Source organism: Narcine bancroftii, chromosome 4 (genome assembly GCF_036971445.1).
Source record: "Narcine bancroftii isolate sNarBan1 chromosome 4, sNarBan1.hap1, whole genome shotgun sequence".
NCBI classification, from domain to species: Eukaryota; Metazoa; Chordata; class Chondrichthyes; order Torpediniformes; family Narcinidae; genus Narcine; species Narcine bancroftii.
In genome coordinates, this window is record NC_091472.1 from 175,030,004 (window position 1) to 175,056,398 (window position 26,395).

The 26,395-nt window shown below is 41.3% G+C and overlaps 1 protein-coding gene across 4 annotated transcripts in view; it reads right to left on the reverse strand.

The window, feature by feature from the left end:
• Window positions 1-26,395, reverse strand: part of LOC138761255 (coiled-coil domain-containing protein 60-like) — a 176,645-nt gene that overhangs the window by 46,374 nt on the left and 103,876 nt on the right. For all 4 annotated transcript variants that reach the window (XM_069933098.1, XM_069933099.1, XM_069933100.1 and 1 more), the window contains 3 exons: window positions 11,507-11,680; window positions 3,766-3,918; window positions 1,083-1,187 (listed from right to left, as the gene is read on the reverse strand). In XM_069933098.1, the coding sequence (XP_069789199.1) occupies window positions 1,083-1,187; window positions 3,766-3,918; window positions 11,507-11,680 (432 nt within the window). The remainder of the gene's footprint in view (window positions 1-1,082; window positions 1,188-3,765; window positions 3,919-11,506; window positions 11,681-26,395) is intronic.

Here is a 26,395-nt window from a genome sequence, read left to right on the forward strand (position 1 = left end):
ATTGATTCACTATCAATAACTCAAAAGACTCGAGTTACGTAGCTATAGGGTTTTATTTACAATAAACGAAGGTCATCCTGTGCTGTGATCCAGGCTTTCTGAGGAGAGGTTATGGTGTTGGAGCCTTTATGCAGGGTCAAGAGGGAGGAGCGATGGGTACAATCACAAGACAGGGCAAAGCCAGATTAATGAGTGTACAGCAGTTCACCACACAGACTAAATGCAATTTCACGTAATATTACATCTGTTTTATTACAGGACAATAAAATAATCTTGAATCACATTATAAGAAGGATGTGGAGGCTTTGGAGAGAGTGCCAAAGAGGTTCACCAGGGTGTTGCCTGGATTAGAGCGTAATTAGCTATGAGTAGACATTGGGCAAATCTGGGATTTTTTTTCCTCTGAAGCATCAAGGCTGAGGGGAACTATGAGACAAATATATAAAATGATGTGAGGCATTGTTATGATAGACAATCAGAGTATTTTTCCCAAGGAGGAAATGTCGACATAATCTTAAAATGAAAGGGAGAAAGTTTGAAAAATACTTGCGAGGCAAGCTTTTTCTTGAACAAGGAATGCTTTGGGCCTGGAATTTGTTGCAAGGAAGGTGATAGAAGCAGATAATTTCCAAATCAGATTCCTTTCTCATCTGACATCTCCACAAACGTACCTTTACTGCAGCACTAAACCATCAGGAACAAGGAATTCCAGAAACACAAAGAATGCAGAATCTTCAGCAAATAACGAGGAACTGGACTCGGCAGGTCAGGCAGCATCCGCTGAGAGAAACTGTCAGTCAATGTTTTAGGTAAAGGTCTCTATCTTTAACATTGATTAACTAATTTCTATGCATGGATTCTGCCTGACCTGCTGAGTCCCTCCAGCTTCTCATTGATCAAGGAATTCGCCAGCTCTGCACAGCAGTGCTTGAAATGGGGATAACACAACTGCAGAGTATCCAGTGAGTAGTCAGGGAGCTACAGGGAAACCATTCAATTCGTCGATGTTTAGTCAGGCTTGTCCAAATCATTGCCACTAAAACAAAAAGACAGTGCAATGAATGAACAATGGGAAGCAATACCTGGCACTCCAGCAGGTTGAAACAGGATTTAATGTGTTGGGTGGTTCCATCACCATAGCCTCCAATAGCCAGTTCAAGGCACAGAGCTGTCGATGAAGAGGTCCCCTGTAGGGAGGCAAGTGCAGAATATGAAATTGAAACATTAGTATCTGTAACTCTTCTGAGTTAAAACCCCATTCGCAGATACAAGAAACCAATCTTCCACTAACAGCAATGTGGAAATAATGAAATTATGGGTGTTAGTTGAGGGATGAATGTTGGCCAGATCTGGATGAAAGAGGACACAGTGTGCAATTCGGAATCTTCCATATAATTTCTTGATTGGTCACTCTTGGCACAAACGAGAAGGATATCAGGAATTTGGGCTGGGTTCACGGTCTTGGAATTGGGTCCAAAAATCAGTGGATTTGATGTAGACAGCCATGATTATTGCTTCTCTTCCAGATTCACTTCCAAAGATTTAAACAGAAAATGTCAATTGCAAAGTCTACCCAGAAATATCTACTCATTATTTGAGCCCCACACTAGGCCCTTTCAAACTGCTGTGTAAAATGGGGTTAACTGGGAAATTTGCCCGGTTACCGCCCCAGTTACATGACAGTTAGAAAGGGTCCAATTGGGTCAACCTCGTCAGAACCCAACCGGGTCCTTGACCTACTTCAGAGGTAGTCAGGGTACTCAGTTAAATCATAGCTGATTTGAAAACAAAAATGGCCGACTCGTTTATTCTGGTGACATCAGCACTTGTGTGGATGTGTCACCGGGCAGCCAACATCTGAATATCCAGGAATACTTAAGATGAGTGAGTGACGCGTCATTGCAGGGGTGAGATCCCCCTTAAATTGCTGGGTTGGCAATTTAATTGGATGATCTCCCTGAAATTTAATGATGCTTCCAGCACCTTTGTCCCAGTAATTGCACCTGGTCCCAGGAGGGCTACCCAGGTGCTGCAATTTAAAAGGGGCTAATGGGGCAGCCAGTGGAATTGTTGTCTCACAACTCCTGTGTTCAATCTTGACCTCAGGCATTGTCTATATGCAATTTGCATGGTTTTTCCCAGGGGTTCTGGTTTCCCCCCCTCCCCCTCCACCACATCCTTTGTTGGGAGGTTAAATGGTCACTATTATTTGTCCCTTGTGCCAAGGTGAGTGGTGGAATGTGGGGGGAATTGATTTAAATGCTGGTAAAACAAGCTGGGATCAGTGTAGAGGTAATGTAAATAGATGCTTGGTCCAGATGGAGTGGGCTGAAGGGCCTCTTTCACTGCTCTATGAATTGATAGATTTAGCTCTGATGAATCAGATGATCATCAGATCATAAGATGAAGAAAATATTAACAAGAGGCTTGACTTGGAAAACTCCACTGGCTTGATCAGTACATTTTTCCCTAGATCGAAAGGGTTACTTACAAATTGTATAATCGCTTTTGCGTTTAGGCTATTGCAATCACATATACGATAACGCAAAAATCTTTTGATTCTCAAAACAGATGATGAAAAGGTCAATTAAAGGGAAAAAAAATTGAGAACAAAGGCCGTGAGATGATTAGAACTAACTGCTAAAAAGATGGCCGAATCTTCTGTGCAATCAAAGCACTGATTGAGTACTTCATATGCCAGATCACTAACGATGCAAAGATTCAGTCAAAGAGACAAGCTTCAAAATTTTTTCCCCCCAAACCGTCATCATAACAAAATACACTTAGAAGATTTAATATTTCATCTTGGAAATTGATGAGCTATCAAGAAAGCAGGCAAGAAAGATTTGACAGGTTGAGACAGATTCTTACACTTGTTTCTGCACTGAAAAACCTTACATATTGAAAATTTAAAAGGGATAAAGATTTTTTTTTATTGGTAAGAAAACAGATTCATTATGTGCACTGATGATTTTGGCACAAATAATGTGTATGGAAAGCTTTTCCACCATAAAAATGTGAGCAAGATCAAATATATTTTAAAAGGAGCATTATACCTTGATGCACATTGCATCAAGCATTTTAAGCTTGATTTTAATTTTGAATTTTAATTTAGGTAAGTAATACAAACAAAATATATTAAGGACCTACAAGTTTTAAATATACAGTATATTTAAATTTTATTTACAACACAGCCGTTGAAACATGTGCCACCCAATTATACCCAAATTAACTGACAATCAGTACATTTTGGAGGGTGGGAGGAAACCAGAGAACCTGGGGAAAACCCATGCAAGACATGGGGAGAACGTACAAACTCCTTACAGAGAACACCGGATTCGAACATTGTAATAGTGTCAGGCTAACCTCTACATTAACCGTGCTGCCCTGGTTAGGATCCACAATAATATATATCTGGGTGGGAGTAGTAACTTGCAATGAGACACTGACAGGTGATCAAAACTGGAGGATAAAGCTCAAAGCAGGGAATTGTGAGATTATCTTGAATAAATGGGAAGCACTTCCTTAGATGCAAAAGACTAGAAAATGTGAAGGACTAAAGAGATTTTGGGTCCAGAATCTGAAGTTATGGCGCACAGGGACAAAACTTAAAACACCAAAGTACTACAGATCTTTAACTCAAGGGAAAATACATCCGGTATATTAGATGCACTGATTGGTCCAGGAGACATAGGGCAGTTATTCAGCATGGTTGGCTTGATTAGTATTAAATACTATTTCTGAATTATTTAGATTAATACTCACACATCTTTTTCTGTAAATGTGGTTGATACCAAGCTAAAATGTAGTGGGGTGTAGGGTCGCGTAGCAACTTTCTTTCCTTTGCTGGACATCTTTTGGGAGTGGCACTGAACTGCTCTTAATGGAGATGACAGGACTGGTTCCGTTTTAAAAATCCTGCACCAAACACCAATGCACAAACATCCAGTCACAAACCATTATCATTGGAATGAAGATCCCAAGTATTGATGCCAATGCAATTAAAAAACTTTGCTTTTTCTTTCATTGATGCCACCTGATTTTCTGAATATTTCCAGTGTTTACCCTTTCCATCAGAAAGATTGATGTTCATCTGACAATTATTGGAATTATAACAAACTGACAACTTTCTCTCATGAATCTCAATAGACATGGTCACAGACTAAGGATTTCTGAGAATTTGTTTTCATGAGTGGTTGAGGTTCATGGGTTAGAAACATTACCCAAGAGATGTTTCCATTTTTCAACTCTCTTCTACATCGGAGAGACTGGACTCAGACTGTGAGATTACTTCATTGAGCACCTTTACTCTGCCCCACCACAATAGCAGGGAACTCCATGTAGCAACCCATTTTAATTCCTTGCCTCATTCCCATGCCGATATGTCTGTCTGCAGTCTCATTCATTGCCAGATGGAGAATTGGAGGAACAGCACCTCATATTCTGTCTGGGCACCCTCCAACCAGATAGCATTTACATTGACTTTTCTGGTTTCCGTGGCTCCCCAACTCTCACTCCCGCCTGTCTTCTCTCCCTTTCCCCTATACTCAAATGTTTTTTTCCCCAAAACATTTCCACTTTCTCACATGCCCAAATTGCATGTGCTGTTGTCCCCGTTTCCTTCTTACAACAAAAACATCTGTCTGATACTGTTGGGTCCCATTTATTTAACTTTTGGGGCGAGGTGTATAGCCTGTGTAACCAATTATATTGTATCATGCGTAACCTTGTGTTTATTATATTTCTCATAGTTCCAGAACATAGCTTCTCCCATGTTTCATTCTTTATCTTTATGTTTAGATCTTGTTCTCACTTTTGTTTGGGTTTACAACTTGTTTCCTCGTTCTCTTTCTCTTGCAGTTTGATGTACATGTTTGTTATAAATCTTTTAATTATCATTGTGTCTGTAATCACATATTCAAAATTGCTTCCTTCTGGTAATCTCAGTCTGCTTCCCAATTTGTCCTTCAAGTAGGTTTTCAGTTGGTGGTATGCAAACATTGTACCGTGGGTTATACCATATTTGTCCTTCATTTGTTCAAAAGATAATAATTTATTTCCCGAAAAACAATTTTCTATTCTTTTGATCCCCTTTCTCTCCCATTCTCTAAAGGAAAGGTTAAATAAAATCACAAAACGCAACATACCAAAAAATCCAGAGATCTTTCTTCTAAGTAATATAAGAAGTAAAGAACTTGGACTTGACTTGGATGGAGCACAAAAAAGATTTATTATGATAGCCTTAGCTGTAGCAAAAAAATGTATTATGTCAACCTGGAAATTAGAAGATAGCCTGAGAATACAGCAATGGTACAGAGAAATGAATAAATGTATTCCATTGAAAAAAAAATCACATATAATTTAAGAAATAACAACACAGTATTTGAACAAATTTGGGAACCGTACATGGAACACAACAGAGAAGTCCTACCACGGACCTCCACTGCCTAAAATGACAGAAGAAGGAGAAGATGAAATTAACTGACCCAGTATGTAAAAGTAGAAGACACAAATTTCTTGTTTATTTTCATTGTGTGATGACACTGTTTAATGTATCATATAGGTTGAATGTTGAGTGGGTGGGGAGGTGGGGGGTGAAGGAGGGAGGGAAGGGAGGGGGAAAAAGGGGAGAAAATGACACTGTGTATATTCAAGAGGGAAATGTTTGTGTGCATTTTGGTTAGTATGGTTCATAGTGTGAAAAATAAAAATTAAAAAAAATGTTTTTTTTTCCCATTATGTCTCTCTCTCTCTCTTTTCCCCTTTCCCTTTGTCTCTTTTCCTCTGCCTCTGTATTCAGATTAATTCTCACCTTTCCCCTCCTGTCCATGTTAAATTATTGCCTTTTGCCTGTTGGCCTGTGCTCCTCTCCCCAACCTTTTCATTCAGGCACCAGCCAACTTTTATTCACACCTTAAAGAAGAGCTCAGGCCTGAAATGTTGGTTATATATCTTTACCTCCTTTGGATGCCGAGTTCCTTCAGCATTTCTTTGTTTTTAACTCAATTTTTCAAAAGACTGGTCTTGATGGATTAACAATTTCTCATTTCATGCTTGCTAGCAGATAAACGACGTCACATTCATTTTCATTCAGAAAAGAACTTGTCATACTGTATTTTGTATCATATTGGAGCGTCACCAACAGAGACGAACAAACAACATTCAAATGCAAGTCAAGTTGGTGTTTCCTATAATTCCCTGATCTCAGTTAGGCATATAATTGACTAAAATGCCACCTGTTGGGATGCCAAGAGAGGAGGAAGCAGCTAACTAAATCCCCTGGAGAATCCTATCCACCTTTCAGCAGCTGAGCGACGCTGGCAGAATGACGGGAGCACTTCGGCCTGTCCATACTCTCACCTACAAAACAAGAGGACGAAACAGAAAAACCAACACTGCCATCGCCAGGGTCAATTTGACCCACGATCCAACAAGGATCTTCTGAGCATTGCTAATGCCAAGTTGAATGCATCAACCCATCTCTGTGTGCACTTTCTCATGCACTCTACTTGGACCCTTCCTCTGAAGATTGATTGTTGGTGGCATCACAAATTGGAGCCCACAGAGGTAGAAGACAAACATGCATAGAGTGCAAAGGAGAAAAATCAAACCATACTCCCTACATAAAACCGTGCTTTTAACTTACAAACTCCTGGGGAAGAGCGTTCATGTCTTGAAGAAGTAAGATGATATTCGTAAACTGTGACTATAACACTGCACCATGTGTAGCAATTCCAGTGGGCAGGATATAGCAAAAGTTCAGCTGATTGATTCCTGGGCTGGGGAGATCATTCTTCGAGGAGAGATTGAGCAGACTGGTTTATAATATCTATAGTTTTGAAGAACAAGAGGTAATTTCAAGGCATCATGCAAATCCCTGACAGGGTTCGACAGAGTTGATGTTTTCCCTAACTGGGTTATCCATAACCAAGAGGTAGGGTCTCAGATAAGTGGCTGTCCATTCAAGACAGAGATTTGACAAATCGCTTCACCCAGAGGGCAGTGAATCTTTGAAATTTGTTGTACTACTAATTTAGTTTTTCTTTCTCCCTGATGCTGCCTGACCTGTTGGATATTGCCAACATTTTTCTTTGTTTCCAATTTGCAGAAACTACAATGTTCTGCTTCTCACAATTTAGACACGGGTACATTTATTGATTTGGAGACTGCAGGGGATAAAATCTGGAACACTTTCTTTTTTAAAACTTGAATGCTGGAAGAAGTCAACAGATCAAGTAGCATCAGTGGAAGTAAAAGAGGCAAGTCAAGTCAACCAAGCAACAGCACTGAGAAGGGAGAGTAAATAGTTCCAGAAAATAGCAGTATGTCAGTGGTGAGACAGAGACTGAAAGGTGGAATGAGTTTGGGAGAAGGGTGAAGTGATGGGCAAATGGAACCAGGTGGGGGGGATGGGGTTATGTGGCGGGGGGATAAACTGGTGATGGGGGAACCAGATCGGGCTACCAGCTTGTTAATGCAAAGACTGCATTTTCCACTCCTGCAGTTTATTTTCACCTAGCTTTCAGCCCCAATCAAGAAAAGGGAGCCTCCCACATAAGTGACCTCAAGATTTGCTTTTATTTGCCTCTAGCTTCCTGATGTTCACCTTCTTGAGTTTTTTTTGTAAACTACTCGACATCTTCATCCGGATACAACTCACCTCATAAGCAATGAAGAAAAATATTCAGACTGTCTGACTGCACATATAATGTGGCCATTATAAGAAATAAGGGTGGCAATGAACCATTTAATGAAAACAGAAACAACTTCCCAGCATCTTTTGTGGGATTAAGGGGCTTAGTCAAATTATTTAGACGGTCTTTGGTATTCCAATATACAGTAGGACTCTACATCACCTTTGTTGACCTCACCAAAGCCTTCGACACCGTGAGCAGGAAAGGGCTTTGGCAAATACTAGAGCGCATCGGATGTCCCCCAAAGTTCCTCAACATGATTATCCAACTGCACGAAAACCAACAAGGTCGGGTCAGATACAGCAATGAGCTCTCTGAACCCTTCTCCATTAACAATGGCGTGAAGCAAGGCTGTGTTCTCGCACCAACCCTCTTTTCAATCTTCTTCAGCATGATGCTGAACCAAGCCATGAAAGACCCCAACAATGAAGACGCTGTTTACATCCGGTACCGCACGGATGGCAGTCTCTTCAATCTGAGGCGCCTGCAAGCTCACACCAAGACACAAGAGAAACTTGTCCGTGAACTACTCTTTGCAGATGATGCCGCTTTAGTTGCCCATTCAGAGCCAGCTCTTCAGCGCTTGACGTCCTGCTTTGCGGAAACTGCCAAAATGTTTGGCCTGGAAGTCAGCCTGAAGAAAACTGAGGTCCTCCATCAGCCAGCTCCCCACCATGACTACCAGCCCCCCCACATCTCCATCGGGCACACAAAACTCAAAACGGTCAACCAGTTTACCTATCTCGGCTGCACCATTTCATCAGATGCAAGGATCGACAATGAGATAGACAACAGACTCGCCAAGGCAAATAGCGCCTTTGGAAGACTACACAAAAGAGTCTGGAAAAACAACCAACTGAAAAACCTCACAAAGATAAGCGTATACAGAGCCGTTGTCATACCCACACTCCTGTTCGGCTCCGAATCATGGGTCCTCTACCGGCACCACCTACGGCTCCTAGAACGCTTCCACCAGCGTTGTCTCCGCTCCATCCTCAACATCCATTGGAGCGCTCACACCCCTAACGTCGAGGTACTCGAGATGGCAGAGGTCGACAGCATCGAGTCCACGCTGCTGAAGATCCAGCTGCGCTGGATGGGTCACGTCTCCAGAATGGAGGACCATCGCCTTCCCAAGATCGTATTATATGGCGAGCTCTCCACTGGCCACCGTGACAGAGGTGCACCAAAGAAAAGGTACAAGGACTGCCTAAAGAAATCTCTTGGTGCCTGCCACATTGACCACCGCCAGTGGGCTGATAACGCCTCAAACCGTGCATCTTGGCGCCTCACAGTTTGGCGGGCAGCAGCCTCCTTTGAAGAAGACCGCAGAGCCCACCTCACTGACGGAAAAACCCAACACCCAACCCCAACCAACCAATTTTCCCTTGCAACCGCTGCAATCGTGTCTGCCTGTCCCGCATCGGACTGGTCAGCCACAAACGAGCCTGCAGCTGACGTGGACTTTTTACCCCCTCCATAAATCTTCGTCCGCGAAGCCAAGCCAAAGAAAGAAGGTAATCCTGAACTCTGGTGTCCGCCTGTATTGAGAAAATAAGCTTTTCTCCCACAAGGTTAGTCCATTTCTAAAATGATCCATGGTAGCTCTGTTTGAGGCTTAGCTCACTACATTCAATCCAACTTCACACTAAAAAGAGATATAACAGATTAAAAGGCTGCAATCAGTTGCATCAGAGTTACAGTATATAGCTGCCTGGGAAAGAGTCGCAATAAGGCTTGAATTTAAATTGAGAGGATCATAAAACAGGCAACAGTAGCTAATGAAATGCAGATTTCACAGGACAAATTATTATTCTTTCTGTGCAAGACTGCATGGGATTTCCTAAATAAAAATGGGAAGCAGGGTGGTGCTGTTAAGAACAAAAATTTTAAAAAAAGCAGAACATTGCCGACGTTCACATCCCCAGTTCAAAACCAATGGACCAATAATGAAATGGCAACACTGTTGATTTATAGCAAGTGCAACAAGCAATTTACTCATTTGTGATTTAAAAAAAACAATCTGTATTTATTCCTGTTGGTTAAGAGAGCAATGTCAGCAGATGACTGAGAAAGAAAGAGGAGCTCTCTGGTGTAGGAGCAAGAGCCTCCAAGCGACCACAGTACAAGAGGTGAAACGTCTAATCATATTATTAAGGGCTAGTTCCTGTAATCTTCTCCAGTGCATCAAACCATAACCGAGTTGGTATACCTAGACCTCACACAGGGGCGACTTTTACCACAGCATAACGGGAAAACAACCAGGAGAATATTTCAGGAGGTGGACTGGGATTATACTAATTCCTTCCAAAGGCAGACAAGGCCTCAGTTTGGACTCTCACATGAAAGATGGCAACTCTCACAGCGCAGATCATTCTTTCTGTGATTAACAGTAGCATCTTGGCTTTAAACAATTTTGTGACTACAGGGAAAATGTTGCCACTGAACCAATAATTAAATGTGGTGCTAAAATAACATTATTTGATGATCTGGAGGCTAATGAAATGTCATCTGTACAGAATATGCCTGGAAGATAAACAAGAATCCATACAAATTTGAAACCGACATCCTTAATATGATTCAACAATACACAGGATCCAAATTCCATCACAAGGTATTACAAACAGTTCACTGTGCATTTTTAATATCTTATTAAAGTGCAGCATCATGCTGTCTGCAGAGATGAAGATGTATAATCATTGCAGTGTTTACTGTCTTTCTTCATTTGTTCACTATTTTCTTGAATCTCTCTGATGAAGAGCATTGCTGGGAAGGGATTCCAGGAGTTAAAACAGCATTGATGAAAACCTGGCAATATATTTCCAAGAGAGGATGTGTGCGACTTGGAGGCGAACGTACAGCTGATGGTGTGCCTCTCCATACACTGAGCTGTGTAGAGATTTCAGGATGTTGCCTGGTTTCCAGGGCACAGTGAGGACAAACTGGCAGTTTTCTCTGGAGTGCAGGGGTCTGAGGGGCAATTTGATAGATGTTTCTAAAATTATGAGAGGCATTGATAGTGTAAATCATCAGGTTCTTTTCTGCAGGATAAAGCATCACATACCGTAGGACATGGCATTAAGGTGGGAGAGGGGAAAGTTTAAAGAACATGTACAGGGCAAATTAAAAAAAAATTACTCAGAGAGGTAGGTGCCTGGAATTGGCTGTCAGGAGTAGTGGTGGAAGCTGATACAATAGTAAGATTTAAGAGGCTTCTAGATAGACATGGGAACATGCAGGGAATGGGGGGACATGTATCATGTACAAGCAGCAGAAATCATCATATTCGGCAGGGTCACGTGTGCCTGTTCTTGCACTGTCCCACATTGTATCTTTCCATGTTCTATGCTTGGGACAACCTGTAGAAACTTTTACACACTGTAGCCAAGGTTAACTGCTGGTGGAGCATGTAAAAGGTTAGGGTGATGAATGAGGTACCAATTAAGATGAGTTACATTTTCACATGATTTCCTTGGCTAATTGTGGCTAATGAAACACAGTGTGGGGAAGACACCAATTGATTAGAAGGACATTAGCACATCCTTGTTTTTTTTTTACTTTCTACTTGTGCTTATTTCTAGGTCAGCATCTTTAGATTAAAACATTACCTAAATTTCATTCACTTAAAAAACATACAGGCGAACATTGTTAAATAATGATCAAAATAGAAACCAATTACCTTGCTGCTGGATTCTAATCAATATTTGTCAAAAGTTAAAATGACAGAGTAAGGATGTGCACTTTTGAAATTCCTACACCAACGAAGCATTCAAAAATCAGGCTCAGACATTTCAGAGTTTGAGAGGACCAACCTGTACTCTTCATCAGATTCCTCCTCAGAGGAGAACTTTGGAGGTTGCCATGCAGTTTTGTGTTTCTCCATCTGTTTCCTTTGCTCCATCAATTGCATAGTTTCTTTCTCCTTTTCCTCTCTCCTCAGTCGCTTGAAGAAGCCTTGCCCTCGTTTAGCTGTGTTGACCAACTGCCTGGTAATAAATGTGGGACATATTGCATAATTACAAAGCCACAGTGCCACCACGGCAGTAGATGGCGAGCCCAGAGTTATGGAATCATTCAGTCATACAGCAAGGAAACAGACCATTCACAGGTTAGAACAGGAGTAGGGCACCTGGCTCCTCCCTCCCCTGCCATTTTATGAGATCCTGACACCCTATTTTCAAACTCCAGACTGTTTGCAATAAAGACCAAAATGCTATTAGCTTTAACTACCTGCTGGACCTTCTTGACAGTTTTGTGATTCATGCACCAACCTCAATCTTTTTTTTTTGCCAAGGCCCTTTTTGGACTCTGCTCAAAGTTTATGAGCCCCCCTTCCCTGTAAAGTTGTCATGTTTTGGTTTCTTCAGTACTTTGCTCCCTATCAACTAAACAAAAATAAAATCATAAAAATATTTATGTTATGTGAGGAGAAAAACAAACCAACAAGATTTTTATTTGAATGTGCTGTGCCCCCCCTTTCCCCCAAGGCTGCACTAGACCACCTACCTCCCTCTAACTGTTATCAAAGGAGATATATGACCAAACTTATTTGGTCATATATTAAAAACTTTACAAGCTTTCCAAGCAACATGTGACCAACCAGAGAAACTTGATGCATAAAAATCAATGCATTTGACTTGTTCCCAATGTACAATGAACAGAACACAAGAAATTGGGGCAGAGCCTCCTGCCACACTATTCATTGTGATCATGGCTGATGTATCCCAGGCCTCAATTCCTCTTCTGTACCAAATTTCCACAACCTTCAACTTCTGATCTTTCAAAAATATATCTATCTCCATTTTAAATATTACTAATAATCTAGCCTTCACAACTCCCCGAGACAAAGAATTCTTGAGATTCACCGCCTTCTCCAAAGAGAAATTTCTTCATATCTTGGTCTTCAAACTGTATCCCCTCCTTTGAGATTCCACCACTAATGTAATCCTCTCGACATTTATCTTGTTGTGCCCCCTCAGGATCTTGTATATTTCAATAATATTCTTTTAAACTCCAAAGGGTTTGGCCTCTCCAGAAAAGATAACCTTCTCATTCCAAGTATTAGGTTGATGAATCTCCTTTTGCCCATTTCCAGTGCCGCCATGTCCTTTCTTAGGGAAGGGGACCAAAAAGTGTACACAGTACTCCAGGTGTAGTCTCACCAAATTGTAACAACACTTCCTCATTTCTTTGACCCTTTGTGATTAAGGCTGATAAGCCATTTGCTGCCTTAACTACTTACTGCAACTGCTTGTGAAATGTTTGTCACTGGATAACATATGTTCTTGCATTAAAACAACTCTAAACACTATTGAAGGATACAGTGGTGCACTATTCAAGTATCCTCTTTCTTTGGCTTGGCTTCGCGGACGAAGATTTATGGAGGGGGTAAATGTCCACGTCAGCTGCAGGCTTGTTTGTGGCTGACAAGTCCGATGCGGGACAGGCAGACACGGTTGCAGTGGAAAATTGGTTGGTTGGGGTTGGGTGTTGAGTTTTTCCTCCTTTGCCTTTTGTCAGTGAGGTGGGCTCTGCGGTCTTCTTCAAAGGAGGTTGCTGCCCGCCGAACTGTGAGGCGCCAAGATGTACGGTTTGAGGCGATATCAGCCCACTGGCGGTGGTCAATGTGGCAGGCACCAAGAGATTTCTTTAGGCAGTCCTTGTACCTCTTCTTTGGTGCACTTCTGTCACGGTGGCCAGTGGAGAGCTCGCCATATAACACGATCTTGGGAAGGCGATGGTCCTCCATTCTGGAGACGTGACCCACCCAGCGCAGCTGGATCTTCAGCAGCGTGGACTCGATGCTGTCGGCCTCTGCCATCTCGAGTACTTCGATGTTAGGGATGAAGGCGCTCCAATGAATGTTGAGGATGGAGCGGAGACAACGCTGGTGGAAGCGTTCTAGGAACCGTAGGTGATGCCGGTAGAGGACACATGATTCGGAGCCAAAGAGGAGTGTGGGTATGACAACGGCTCTGTATACGCTTATCTTTGTGAGGTTTTTCAGTTGGTTGTTTTTCCAGACTCTTTTGTGTAGTCTTCCAAAGGCGCTATTTGTCTTGGCGAGTCTGTTGTCTATCTCGTTGTCGATCCTTGCATCTGATGAAATGGTGCAGCCGAGATAGGTAAACTTGTTGACCGTCTGATGGGAAGAGAGTGGGGTGGGGGGGGATACAGTGGGAGAAAAGGGAAGGGAACTGGATAACAGGTATGTGAGAGGGGAGGTTCGGAAAGAAGGGATTGTATGAGGAGACCAGGATAGATGTGAACAAGAGAGATAGGGCTGGAGGGGGAGCTGGAAACTGGAGAATGCAATGTTTATACCGTAAGGTTTGAGAACTACTCAGGCAGAATGTGGGGTTATCCTTCAGATTCAACATGGCCTGAATTGGATTAGTAAATATGCAGACGATACTAAGATAGGTGGAATAGTGGATAATGAAGAAGGTTTTCAAGGATTGCAGAGGGATTTGGGCTGCTTAGAAAAGTGGGCTGAAAAATGGCAGATGGAATTTAATGCTGATAAGTGTGAGGTGCTTCATTTTGGTAAGAAGAATCAGAACAGGACATACGTGGTAAATGGGAGAGCATTGAGGAATACAGAAGAGCAGAAAGATTTAGGAGTAACGGTACATCGTTCCCTGAAGGTAGAAACTCACGTGAATAGGGTGGTGAAGAAGGCTTTTAGTATGCTGGCCTTTATCAATCATTGCATGGAATATAGGAGTTGGGAGGTGATGTTGAGACTGTATAAGATGTTGGTGCGGCCTAATTTGGAGTTCTGTGTGCAGTTCTGGTCGCCTAATTATAGGAAGGATATAAACAGAGTGGAGAGAGTGCAGAGAAGGTTTACCAGAATGTTACCTGGGTTTAAGCATCTAGAGTATAGGGAGAGATTGGACAGATTAGGTCTTTATTCTTTGGAGCGTAGAAGGTTGAGAGGGGATTTGATAGAGGTATTTAAGATTATGAAAGGGATAGACAGAGTGGATGTGGATAGACTATTTCCGTTAAGAGTAGGAGAGATTGAAACAAGAGGACATAAGTTAAGAGTTAAGGGGCAGAGGTTTAGAGGTAACATGAGGGGGAACTTCTTTACTCAGAGAGTGGTAGCGGTGTGGAATGAGCTTCCGGGAGAAATAGTGGCGGCAGAGTCAATTTTATTATTTTAAGAAAAATCTGGACAGGTATATGGATGAGAAGAAGGTGGAGGGTTATGGTCATTGTGCAGGTAGGTGGGACTAGAGAGGAGTGTTTGGTTCGGTGTGGACTAGAAGGGCCTAATGGCCTGTTTCCGTGCTGTAATTGTTATATTATGTTATACCTCTGGAGGTTTTGAGTTTTGTGTGCCTGATGGAGATGTGGGGGGGCTGGTAGTCATGGTGGGGAGCTGGCTGATGGAGGACCTCCGTTTTCTTCAGGCTGACTTCCAGGCCAAACTTTTTGGCAGTTTCTGCAAAACAGGACGTCAAGCGCTGAAGAGCTGGCTCTGAATGGGCAACTAAAGTGGCATTGTCTGCAAAGAGTAGTTCACGGACAAGTTTCTCTTACATGAATGCAATCCAACACCTGCTTTTAAATCAGTCTCCATAACAAATGTAAATATCAAAGTGTTGACACTATAATGTTAACCAAATAACAATTTCAGCACAGAAACAGGCCAGTTCGGCCCTTCTAGTTCATGCCGAGCACCTCCTCCCACCTAGTCCCACTGACCCAGCTCCCGGCCCATAACTCATCCATATACCTATCCAACTTTTCCTTAAACATTAAAATTGAACTGGCATCTACCACTTTAGCCAGAAGCTCATTCCACACTCCCATTACACTCTGAGAGAAGAAATTCCCCCTCATGTTTCCCCTAAACCTCCCCCTTCAATCTCAATCCATGTCCTTTTGTTTGAATCTTCTCCCACTCTCAATGGAAAAAGCATGGCCACATTGACTCTACCCGTCTCCCTCATAATTTTAAATACCTCTATCAAACCATCCCTCAATCTTCTACATTCCAGGGAATAAAGTCCCAGCCTGCTCAACCTTTCTCTATAACTCAAACCCTGAAACCCAGGCAACATTCTTGTAAATCTCCTCTGCACGCTCTCTATTCTGTTTATATCCTTCCTATAATTCGGAGACCAAAACTCACTATGCACTATTTTACCAATTCTCACCTCAATGGGGTATTTTAGTGTAAAAGGTGCTTTATAAACTAAGCAGTTATTGACATTTTCTTCCAGTGCTATTACCTGCGTGTGACCATGAAATAAATCCCATGCATTTAAAATGGTCTATTACTTGTACCCAGTCTCCAAACCTCAACACTAGTGATATAACAGGTCACCGTTTAATGGATTTCCCACTCAATCCTCCTTCGTGCTTTCAGATATTGGAATAATAGGAGACTTTATGCAATGTTGAAAGCTGGAAAGTGTCAAAGAGATGATTATGAGAGGAATCACCTTTAACCATTGGCTATTTTCAACAGAAAATAACTTTGCCATATTTTCAATCAGCCGCAACAGGGAATCACATTATGAGGCTTGAACAAATATAGTTATCCAATGATATTGTGAATGATAAATTTATTGCTGTAAATCTGGTTCCAGTGGCAGCTCTAACAAAGCTAATGTTTGCATACAGCCTGAAATGCCTTCTATTTGCACGTTAAGTATTCAGAACATTATTTTGGAAATTAATAATGAGTGCAAAGCCTGAATAAATGCTGATGGTTTACATGGGAAATGAAAATCAAGTCAATTATATTCTTTGATACATGTATTCCAGCAGCAGTGCATACACTGTGAGGTTGATGCATGCATTGGAAACACAATCACTAGTGTTGAGCAAATTTTTTCACAGGTCATAGTGTTGCACAGCCTAGAAATAGGCCTTTCAGCCCAATGCATCAATGCCAGCCATCCTGTCCATCTCCACTAACCAACTTGCCTAAATTTGGTATCCCTTTGTATCTTTCCCATTCAAGTACATGTTCAAATGCCTCTTAAATGTTACAGCTGTTCTATCGTCTCCTCTGGAAGCTCAGTACAGCAACTCTGTGAAATAACCTCCTTCCACTCCCTGCCCTCTATTTTTTTTAGAACCCCATACCATGAGAAACTAACTCTAGATGGCTACCATCATAATTTTATACACCTTGATCATTTCACCTCTCAGCTTCCTTTGCTCCAATGAACCCAACCTATTCAACTACTCCTTATAACTATAGCTTCCATTCCAGGTTGCATCCTTGACAACCTTTTCTACACTTACTCTAGCTTAATCACATTCTTCTTATAATGTGGTAACTAGAGCTACACACAATTCACGTGTGGCCTAACCAATACTTTGTTTATAACCAGCTTTTCCCATCTCATTTTAAAAAGTCTCCTACTTGCCAGACAACTCGTTATTTGCAAACAGTTTCTCCCAATCAACTGTTACAAGTTCAGCCTAATTGCACCAAAACTAATCTTCCTCCAATTTTAAAGTTCAAATTTATTGTCAGAGTACACACAACATCACGTACAACCCTGAGAATATACTGTCATACATTACATAAACCCAATTTAGGATTTTCACTGAGAACCATTCCTAACTTTTCCATTACTCCCTCAAACTAATAAGTACTCATCCACTAACCATTTTCGAAGAGGAGGCCAAGTATATCTCCATTAGAGCTACTGACATTTTGCTTCAGAACACTTTCCTAGACAGACTTAACAAATTCTGCCCCATCTTATACTTTAGTATATGGCAGTCCCAGTCAATATTAGCGGAGTTAAAAAAAAAATCACTAATTATTTCTGCATTATTCATGCCCCTATCTGTGATTTCATTCCTCCCATTCCTGTTTACTGTTGGGGAACCTTCAGTATAATCCCAATGTGATTACCTTTTCTCATTTTTAAGTTCTACCCATTTGGCCTTCCAAGACATTCCCCTGGGATATTCTAAGTACAGCCGTGATGTTCTCTGTATTCAATAGTGAAACTCCTCCTTCTTTCTTACCTCCTCTACCTCAGCCTCACTAGAAGTATTGAAACACAGGAGCATTGAGCTCATCTCCCAACCGTATTTCCGTAACAGCCATAATATCACAATCCCATATGCTGATCCATGCCCAAAACTTTGGACATCAGCAATGTTCATCAGTATGTTGGAAATATGACACAAAAGCATGTAAGGCTGGAAAATCCACAACCCCAAGATCCACCATTTGTGGGATGAATGAAAGTTAGTCTCCTTCATTTCCTATGAAAAGAGAAAGTGCTGAAGGTACTCAGCAGGTCAGGCAACTTCTGTGGAAACAAAAAGTAAATGCTTCAGATTGTTACATACTAAACCAGCAGCAATGGTAATACACCAAGACAATGGTCTTTTTAAAACAATTTTTAATATTAATTATTAATAACATAACACTTCTTACTTAACTCTAAACTTACCTCCAACTTAACCCCACTATGAGTAAATGTGTGTCTGTGCATGCATGTGTGAAAAATATTACAGTTTAAGCTTGATTCAAGATGTTTTTAAAGTTTCATCTCAGGAAGTTTTTGTGTTGAAACTCCTGCTCAAAAGTAATTATGGAGTAAGTATGAGGCATCAGATTTCTTTAATTGTTGCTCAAAAGTAATTGTGTCGTAAACTCACAAATTTCTTATAGAGTTGTTTCAGAGGAATGTTTCTTCATACAAGTGATTTTACCTCTCTTGCATGGAGGTTTTGGAATTTGTCCTCTTTTCAAAGAGAGTGAAGTGGCTAATTTCTTCCACTATGATTTCACAAACCCAGAAAAGTGACCATTTAAAAATGGTTTTCAAATGCAAGATTACTTTTGGTTTCTTAATCAAAAGTGACCATTTCCAAGGACAAAAATTAGGCAATCAGAAATGGTTTTCCTCCTTCAAAAGCCACATTCTTTGTTCTCCTTTGACCAGAAGTAATATGGCATGTGGCATTATTTATGTCTTTTGAAGTTTCCTTCAAAGTTAATTCATATCTATATGCTAAAAGCAACTCTGTCCACTTAGATCCACTTTTTAAGTGGACTCGGAACTATCTGTTAATCAGCCAGCAGAATGGCTGTGTGTGTAAACAGATGTTTCTGAGCAAAAACCTATTGTTTTGAGTTCTCAATGGAGAGCAGTCATAAAACTTTTATGACTGAAGTTTTGAATTAGCAGTCTTTTTAAGCAAACAAGCTACTAATAGAACAATAGCTTAACAGACATTTCAACTTTCAAATGGTTTCTGTAAGTATCTGTGTGACCCTGAATCCAAACCTACTATTATATAAAATTTAATATACCTGAAGATTAATAACACAATTATGTAAGATAGATCAATGACAGCTCATCACACCTGATTAAATATCACCAGTCTGAAACATTAACTCGTTCATTCACTGTGGACTCACTGGAAGTTTCAGGAGGTTCAATATGTCATCAGATTAACTGAAAATGTTCAATGAAAAAGGACAATTTCCTTTAACATAACAAATATCACAAAAGCCTGATCAGAGAAGCTTGGTAAAGATACATGGTAACTTGGTAAATGAGATTGAAAATTGGCTTGGACACTGAAGACATAGGGCAGTGATGGAGGGGTGTTTCTCTGTCTGAAGGACTACTACCAGTGATATGTCACAGGGATCAGTGCTGAGACTTCTGTTGTTTGATATACAGTACATAATTTGGATGAAGGTATTGGTGGGGCTGAGGGTATTATGATAGCCTGGCTTAAATCAACCCATTCATCCTTTAAAATTGAAGGTGCAGAAGCAGATCTCTGGCTATGCTAGGCTCGGGTAAATGCTAATGTCATTAACCATAACCATATAACCATATAATCAGCCCACCTCACTGACAAAAGGCAAAGGAGGAAAAACCCAACACCCAACCCCAACCAACCAATTTTCCCTTGCAACCGCTGCAATCGTGTCTGCCTGTCCCGCATCGGACTTGTCAGCTACAAACGAGCCTGCAGCTGACGTGGACTTTTTACCCCCTCCATAAATCTTCGTCCGCGAAGCCAAGCCATAGAAGATAACCATATAACCACTTACAGCACAGAACAGGCCAGTTTGGCCCTACTAGTCCATGCCATAACAAATCCCCACCCTCCTAGTCCCACTGACCAGCACCCGTTCCATACCCCTCCAGTCCTCTCCTATCCATGTAACTATCCAGTCTTTCCTTAAATGTAACCAATGATCCCGCCTCGACCACGTCTATCGGAAGCTCATTCCACATCCCCAACACCCTTTGCATAAAGAAATTTCCCCTCATGTTCCCCTTATAATTTTCCCCCTTCAATCTTAAACCATGCCCTCTAGTTTGAATCTCCCCCACTCTTAATTGAAAAAGCCTATCCACGTTTACTCTGTCTGTCCCTTTTAAAATCTTATACACCTCTATCAAGTCCCCTCTCAATCTTCTACGCTCCAGAGAAAAAAGCCCCAGTCTGCACAACCTTTCCCTGTAACTCAAACCTTGAAATCCTGTCAACATTCTTGTGAACCTTCTCTGCACTCTCTCTATTTTGTTTATATCTTTCCTATAATTTGGTGACCAAAACTGTACACAGTACTCCAAATTTGGCCTCACGAATGCCTTGTACAATTTCATCATAACCTCCCTACTCTTGAATTCAATACTCCGATTTATGAAGGCCAACATTCCAAATGCCTTCTTCACCACACCATCTACCTGAGTATCAGCCTTGAGGGTACTATTTACCACAACTCCTAAATCCCTTTGTTGCTCTGCACATCTCAATAGCCTACCATTTAATGCATATGACCTATTTAGATTTGCCTTTCCAAAATGTAACACCTAACACTTATCTGTATTAAATTCCATCAGCCATTTCTCAGCCCACACCTCCAGCCTTCCTAAATCACCTTTTAATCTACGATAATCTTCCTCACTGTCCACAACGCCACCAATCTTTGTATCATCCGCAAACTTGCTTATCCAATTTTCCACCCCTACTTCCAGATCATTAATATATATAACAAACAATAGTGGACCCAGGACCGATCCCTGAGGAAGTCCACTAGTCACCGGCCTCCAACTGGACAAACAATTTTCTACCACTACTCTCTGACACCTCCCATCCAACCATTGCTGAAAAAAAAGGAAATCCCTTCAGTTCAGCAGAAACAGCCTGTTCAAAGCTAGGCAAATCACTCAATTCACAACCCAGCTGATGACTAAGTGCATCCACCATGGAGTTAGAATTGTTCACTGTGAGCTGAGATAATGTTCCCAAACCGTCCATTTTACAACACAATCTGACTGATCCACTGCAGAGTATTTATTAACTCGGACAGTGGACAGAACTTAGAACACAATGTCTTCCCTGATCCTTTGAACCATTAAAGTACTTCATGAATTCTCTCAGGTGGGAATTCAGCATCGAGTAACATTGGATGTAGAAGAGTAGCAATAAGAGTAGAAATCTCACTGTCTGTAAAGTTGCTGGAGGCCTATATTCTCATAGAATTTAAGAAGCATCAAGTCAAGGACTCAAATTGCCAAAGAAGAGGAAAAAATGGTTAAAAAATGGGATGAGTGTCAAGAGGTACTTGATGGTTGATAGATAGGGTGGGATGAAGGGTCCGTTTCTATGCAATATACATTTGACTTATTCTTTGAAATGATTAAATGCAACAACATTTGAAATGATGCAAGTTCACAATAGCTTAATCAAGTAAAAATCAAATTTAAACAGTCAATTTTATTTTGACTTTCAAATACAGATCAGTTTGCTGTGCATTTCCACTGTTACTTGTGGACTCTGTGTAGGAGTTCAACTTTATTATTATGTCCTGAAGTACAATGAAAAAGTTAATTTTACAAGCAGATTTTTTGACCCAGACAGAGTACAGCAATTAAAAACACCATATGGAGTGCAGAGTTACGGAGAGAGATTGATAGAACAAGTGGACAAATCCATTTGCAAGCCTGGTTCAAATGTAACAATTCCAACCCTGCATTTAGATGGAATGAGGCATCATTCATGACCCAGCAGTGTCTGGAGACACAAGGGAGACTGCTGAAGCTGGGATCTGGAGTAACAAATTCCTGAATGAACTCAGCAAGTCAAGCCCTAAATGTCGACAATTCTTTTTCTCCCATTAATGCTGCTTGACTCCCTGAGTTGCTCCATGTTCACCCATCAGTATCTGTCCACTTAACTTTTTCAGATTAGTCTCATATTTTGCAACCAGCTGTTAAACTGCATTTGTTGGCAATATTTAATAACCAGCTATTTCTTCCTGAATGTCTGCATTTAACTGCAGCAATGCTCATGTGCTCTTCCTGTACAGCTTAAACTTCTGGCTGTTTGATACGAGTTTGTATAGTTACCTGGGAAACTAATTACAAGAAATGACTCTCATAGCTAAAGTGTTGAAATAATAATGGGTTCTAGGCAACAAAAGACTGCTAATTTGATTCTGAGCATAAATCAAGGCTATGCAAACAAGACGCAAACATTTTTACTTTCTTCTTTTGAAATCAGTAGTTTTAATGCTCTCACATTTCTGCATTTCCTTATGGTTTGGAAGGCCATTTCAGTCCATCAAATCGATGCCAGCTCTCAGAGCTGTCCTATTCCTCACTCTTTATCTCTGTAACCTATCACCCCCACATTCCTTCTACTGTTAACAGCAATGGAATTTGAATAGCTAATTGTGTAATAACTGGAATCTCTTCCGATACAAATTATTCCACATCTTGTGTTGGTCTTAGACCAATGGTTTTCAACCTTTTTCTCTCCACTTGCATAAGTAATCCCTATGCCATCGGTGCTCTGTAATTAGTAAGGGATTGCTTGAGGTGGTATGTGAGTGGGAAGGGAAGGTCGAGAACCATGGCTCTAGACCCAATTGTTACTGAAATATTTTGCTTGAGAAAAATTGTCATTGGCCCATTTCCTTTGGAGTTATGAAACCGTGCACGTAACGAGTCAATTAGGTACCTATGGCGTAGGGATTACTTAAAGTGGTATGTGAGTGGAAAGAAAAAGGTTGAGAACCACTGTCTTAGACCCTCCTGCCATTTTGGTAGCCATCATCATGTCTCTCCATGCTCAACATGAGCTATTCTTCTAAAAGAGGCTACTGAGTGACTGCTCCCACAGTGACATCCAAGACCAATGGCAATAATATTACAGCACTCGTGACCTGGTTTGAATCTGGCACTGTATGTAAGGAGTTTATACATTTTCCCTGTGTTTCCTCCCATCCTTCAAAAATTGTATGGGGTTTGTAGGCTAATTAGTGCATTTGGGGGACACTGGGTTGTGGGCGGGAAGGGCCTGTATCCGTACTGTAGTCTTAAAAAAAACTGCAGTGCCATCCCTTCACTCTTGCTTCAGAAAAGAATGATAGCACTGAAAAATTCAGACAGGGAGAGCTGGATACAGGATTATGATGAGTTCAAAGGAAGTAATGAAAACAGGATCCTGGACGGTTTAAGGGCAGCTCAGAAAAATATGACCTGGTGAACCAAATGCAGAAGCATTGGAATTTCCAAATAATTGGATAGTGGACTTCAAAGTTTTACCCAGATTTAGTACTGAAACCATAGAAAAAACCTTTTCTGATTTCCATGATCTAAACAGCTAAGCAAATGATTTGGCACAATGTAATAAACTTCTATTACTTACCAGGAAAAGTGTTTTGGTACAACGCGGAGAAAGTCTGGTTCCAATCCACTTAATTGCTACCAATGTAATGAATTGTACATATTTTTGTTTGGATTATGGTTTAATTTCAGTGCAAAAATAAATAAATGCAATGTTAGTGACTTTGATTAATTTAAAAACAATTAACAATACAGCAGGGTTGAAGACTCAGGCCTTTAAAACCTGCGCCACCCAATTAACTTAACAATCGTGGGGGAGTGTACAGACTCCTTGCAGGCAGGTCTGGACTCGAACCTGAGTCGTTGGTGCTATAATAGCATTTCAATACCATGCAACCCAATTACAGGAATTGAATTTCATATCCTGGATCTATCCCAAATAGAGCATTTGTGTTTGAAAACTGCATCCCATGCCCTCGTATTTCTGTAATATATGGAATGTGGAGTACAAAAGATAAAGCCATTCAGTCCAGCTGGGACCACACTGGGAGCATCCTGGTATCTCCCCTCCTGTCAGTGTTTCTGCTCCATATCAGCCCTCAACCACCTTACCCTGCAGGAATACTCTTCAATTTCTTTCTCCCCACTGTGTTCTAGACAGCTGCACTGTTCGTGTCAAGGTAAGAAACAGGAGCAGGAGTCAGACATCTGTCCCAATGTGCCTGCTCCGCTATTTGACAAGATCATGGCTGATCTGACCTTAGACTCAGCTCCACTTACTCGCCTGTTTCCCACAACCCTCAATTCCCCAATCTGCAAAACATTTACCCATACTTGTCTTAAATACTTTCTAGAAGGCAACCTCCACTGCTTAATTGGGCAGAGAATTCCACAGAATCACCACTCTGGGAGAAGTCATCAATCTCTGCCTTAAATACATCCAATGACCTGGCCTCCACAATCACCTGTGACAATAAATTCCACAGATTTACTGCTCTCTGGCTGAAGAAATTCATATGCACCTCTGTTCTAAATTTATGCCCTCTTATCCTAGATTCTCTCAACATGGGGAACAACCTTTCAGTCCTTTAAAATTTCCATAATGTTTCAATGAGATCCTCTCTCATTCTTCTAAATTCCAAGGAGTACAGGCCAAGAGCTGTCAAACACTCCTCATATGATAACCCTTTCATCCTGGAATCATCAATGTGAACTTCCTCTGAATCCTCTCCAATGTCAGCATATCCCTTCTTACATGAGGAGCCCAAAACTGTTCAGAATACTCAAAAGTAAGGACTCACTAGTGCCGTATAAAGCCTCAACATCACATCACTGCTCTTATATTCGATTCCTCTTAAAATGAATGCCAGCAATGCATTCACCTCCTTCACCACCGACTCAAAATGCAAGTTTACCTTCAGGCTATCCTGTACGAGGACTTCCAAGTCTCTTTGCATCTGGGTATTTTCAATTTTCTCCCCATTTAAAAAATAGTCGCCCATTTTTTTTTCTGCCAAGTGCATAACCTCACACTTTCTGATATTCTATGTCATTTGCCAATTCTCTGTCCATTCTTCCTAATTTATCCAAGTCCTTCTGCAGCCTCCCAGTTTCCTCAACACAACCCGCTCCTCCACCTACCTTCATATCATCTGCAAACTTAGCCACAAAGATAATCATTCCATAATCAAAATCATAAAAAGCTGTCCAACACTGACCCCTGTGGAACCCCACTAGCAACTAGGAGCCAACTAGAATATGATCACTGTATTACAACACTCGGCTTCATGCCAATCAGCAAATGCTCTACACTCACTAATATGTTTCCTGCTATGTCATTGGTACTTAGCTTGTTAAACAGCCTCATATGCCTTCTGAAAATCCAAATAGACAACATCCATAGCATCTCCCTTATTCAGCCTGTTTGTCACTTTTCAAGGAATTCCAATAGATTTGTCAAGCAAGATTTCCCCTTAAAGAAAGCATGCTGGCTTTGGCCTATCTTGTCATGTGCCTCCAAATACATTTCCCCGTATCTGAATTTCTGAATACTGAAGAGATCCAAAAACTGAACATTTTTTTTAGCATCAACAAGATGTCACAAGCTGGAAAACTTTTATCACCCAACTTGCCTATGTGGGGCTCTGATGCTCTGTTGACACCACTTCAGTAACAACAGAGCTCAGAACCAGCCGGGAAGACAGACACTGAATGGCTGGATGTTGACTCAGAGAAGCAGGCTGGCATCTCGAGCCATCAGTGAGAGACCGGAGGAAGTCGGTGTGTCTGGCAGTGCATGGGGAGAAACTAGGTGCAAGGATCAGCTCAATTCAAAGGGCATGAATGCTGATTGTCCTTGTTTCAGGAGCAGGGATCTTGTGCTCCTGGGCAAGAGCAGAGATCTCAGGCAGGAGCGGAGACCATAGTCGGGACTGGCAGCGGTGGGGAGGTGTCGGGGATCGGCGACAGCGGCGGAGAGGTGTCGGGGATTGGTGGTGGCTGATGCTACTGTGCAGTTTATGGATTTTTTTCAATTTTGTTCTGATAACCGAAAAAACGTAAAAACCAAACAATATCTGGTCCCAAGCGTATCGGATATGGGGAAATGTACTATACTCCGTAACCTCATCCTTGACAATTGACACCAACATCTTCCCAACTACTGACGCCAGGCTAACCAGTCTATAATTTCCTTCTTCTACCTCCCTCCCCTCTTGATAGTCAGGTGACATTTGAAATTTTCCAGTCCTCTGGAACCATGCCAGAATCTATTGATTCCTGCAAGATCATTACCAATGCCTCCACAGTCTCCAGCATGACTTCTTTCAGAACCCAAGAGTGCAATCCATCTAGTCCAGGAGATTTATCGACCTTTAGTCCATTCAGATTTCTGAGCACCTTCTCCCTTTGAATAGTAACTGCACTCATTTCCCTGATACTGTTTGACATCTGGCACACTGCTAATGTCTCCTGCAGTGAAGACTCATACAAAATACTCATTCAGTTTCTCTGTCATCTTTTTGTCTCCCATTAGGTTTTCTCCGGCGTCATTTTCCAGTGGTTCTATATCTACTCTCCCCTCTCTTTTAAGAACTTGAAGAAACTTTT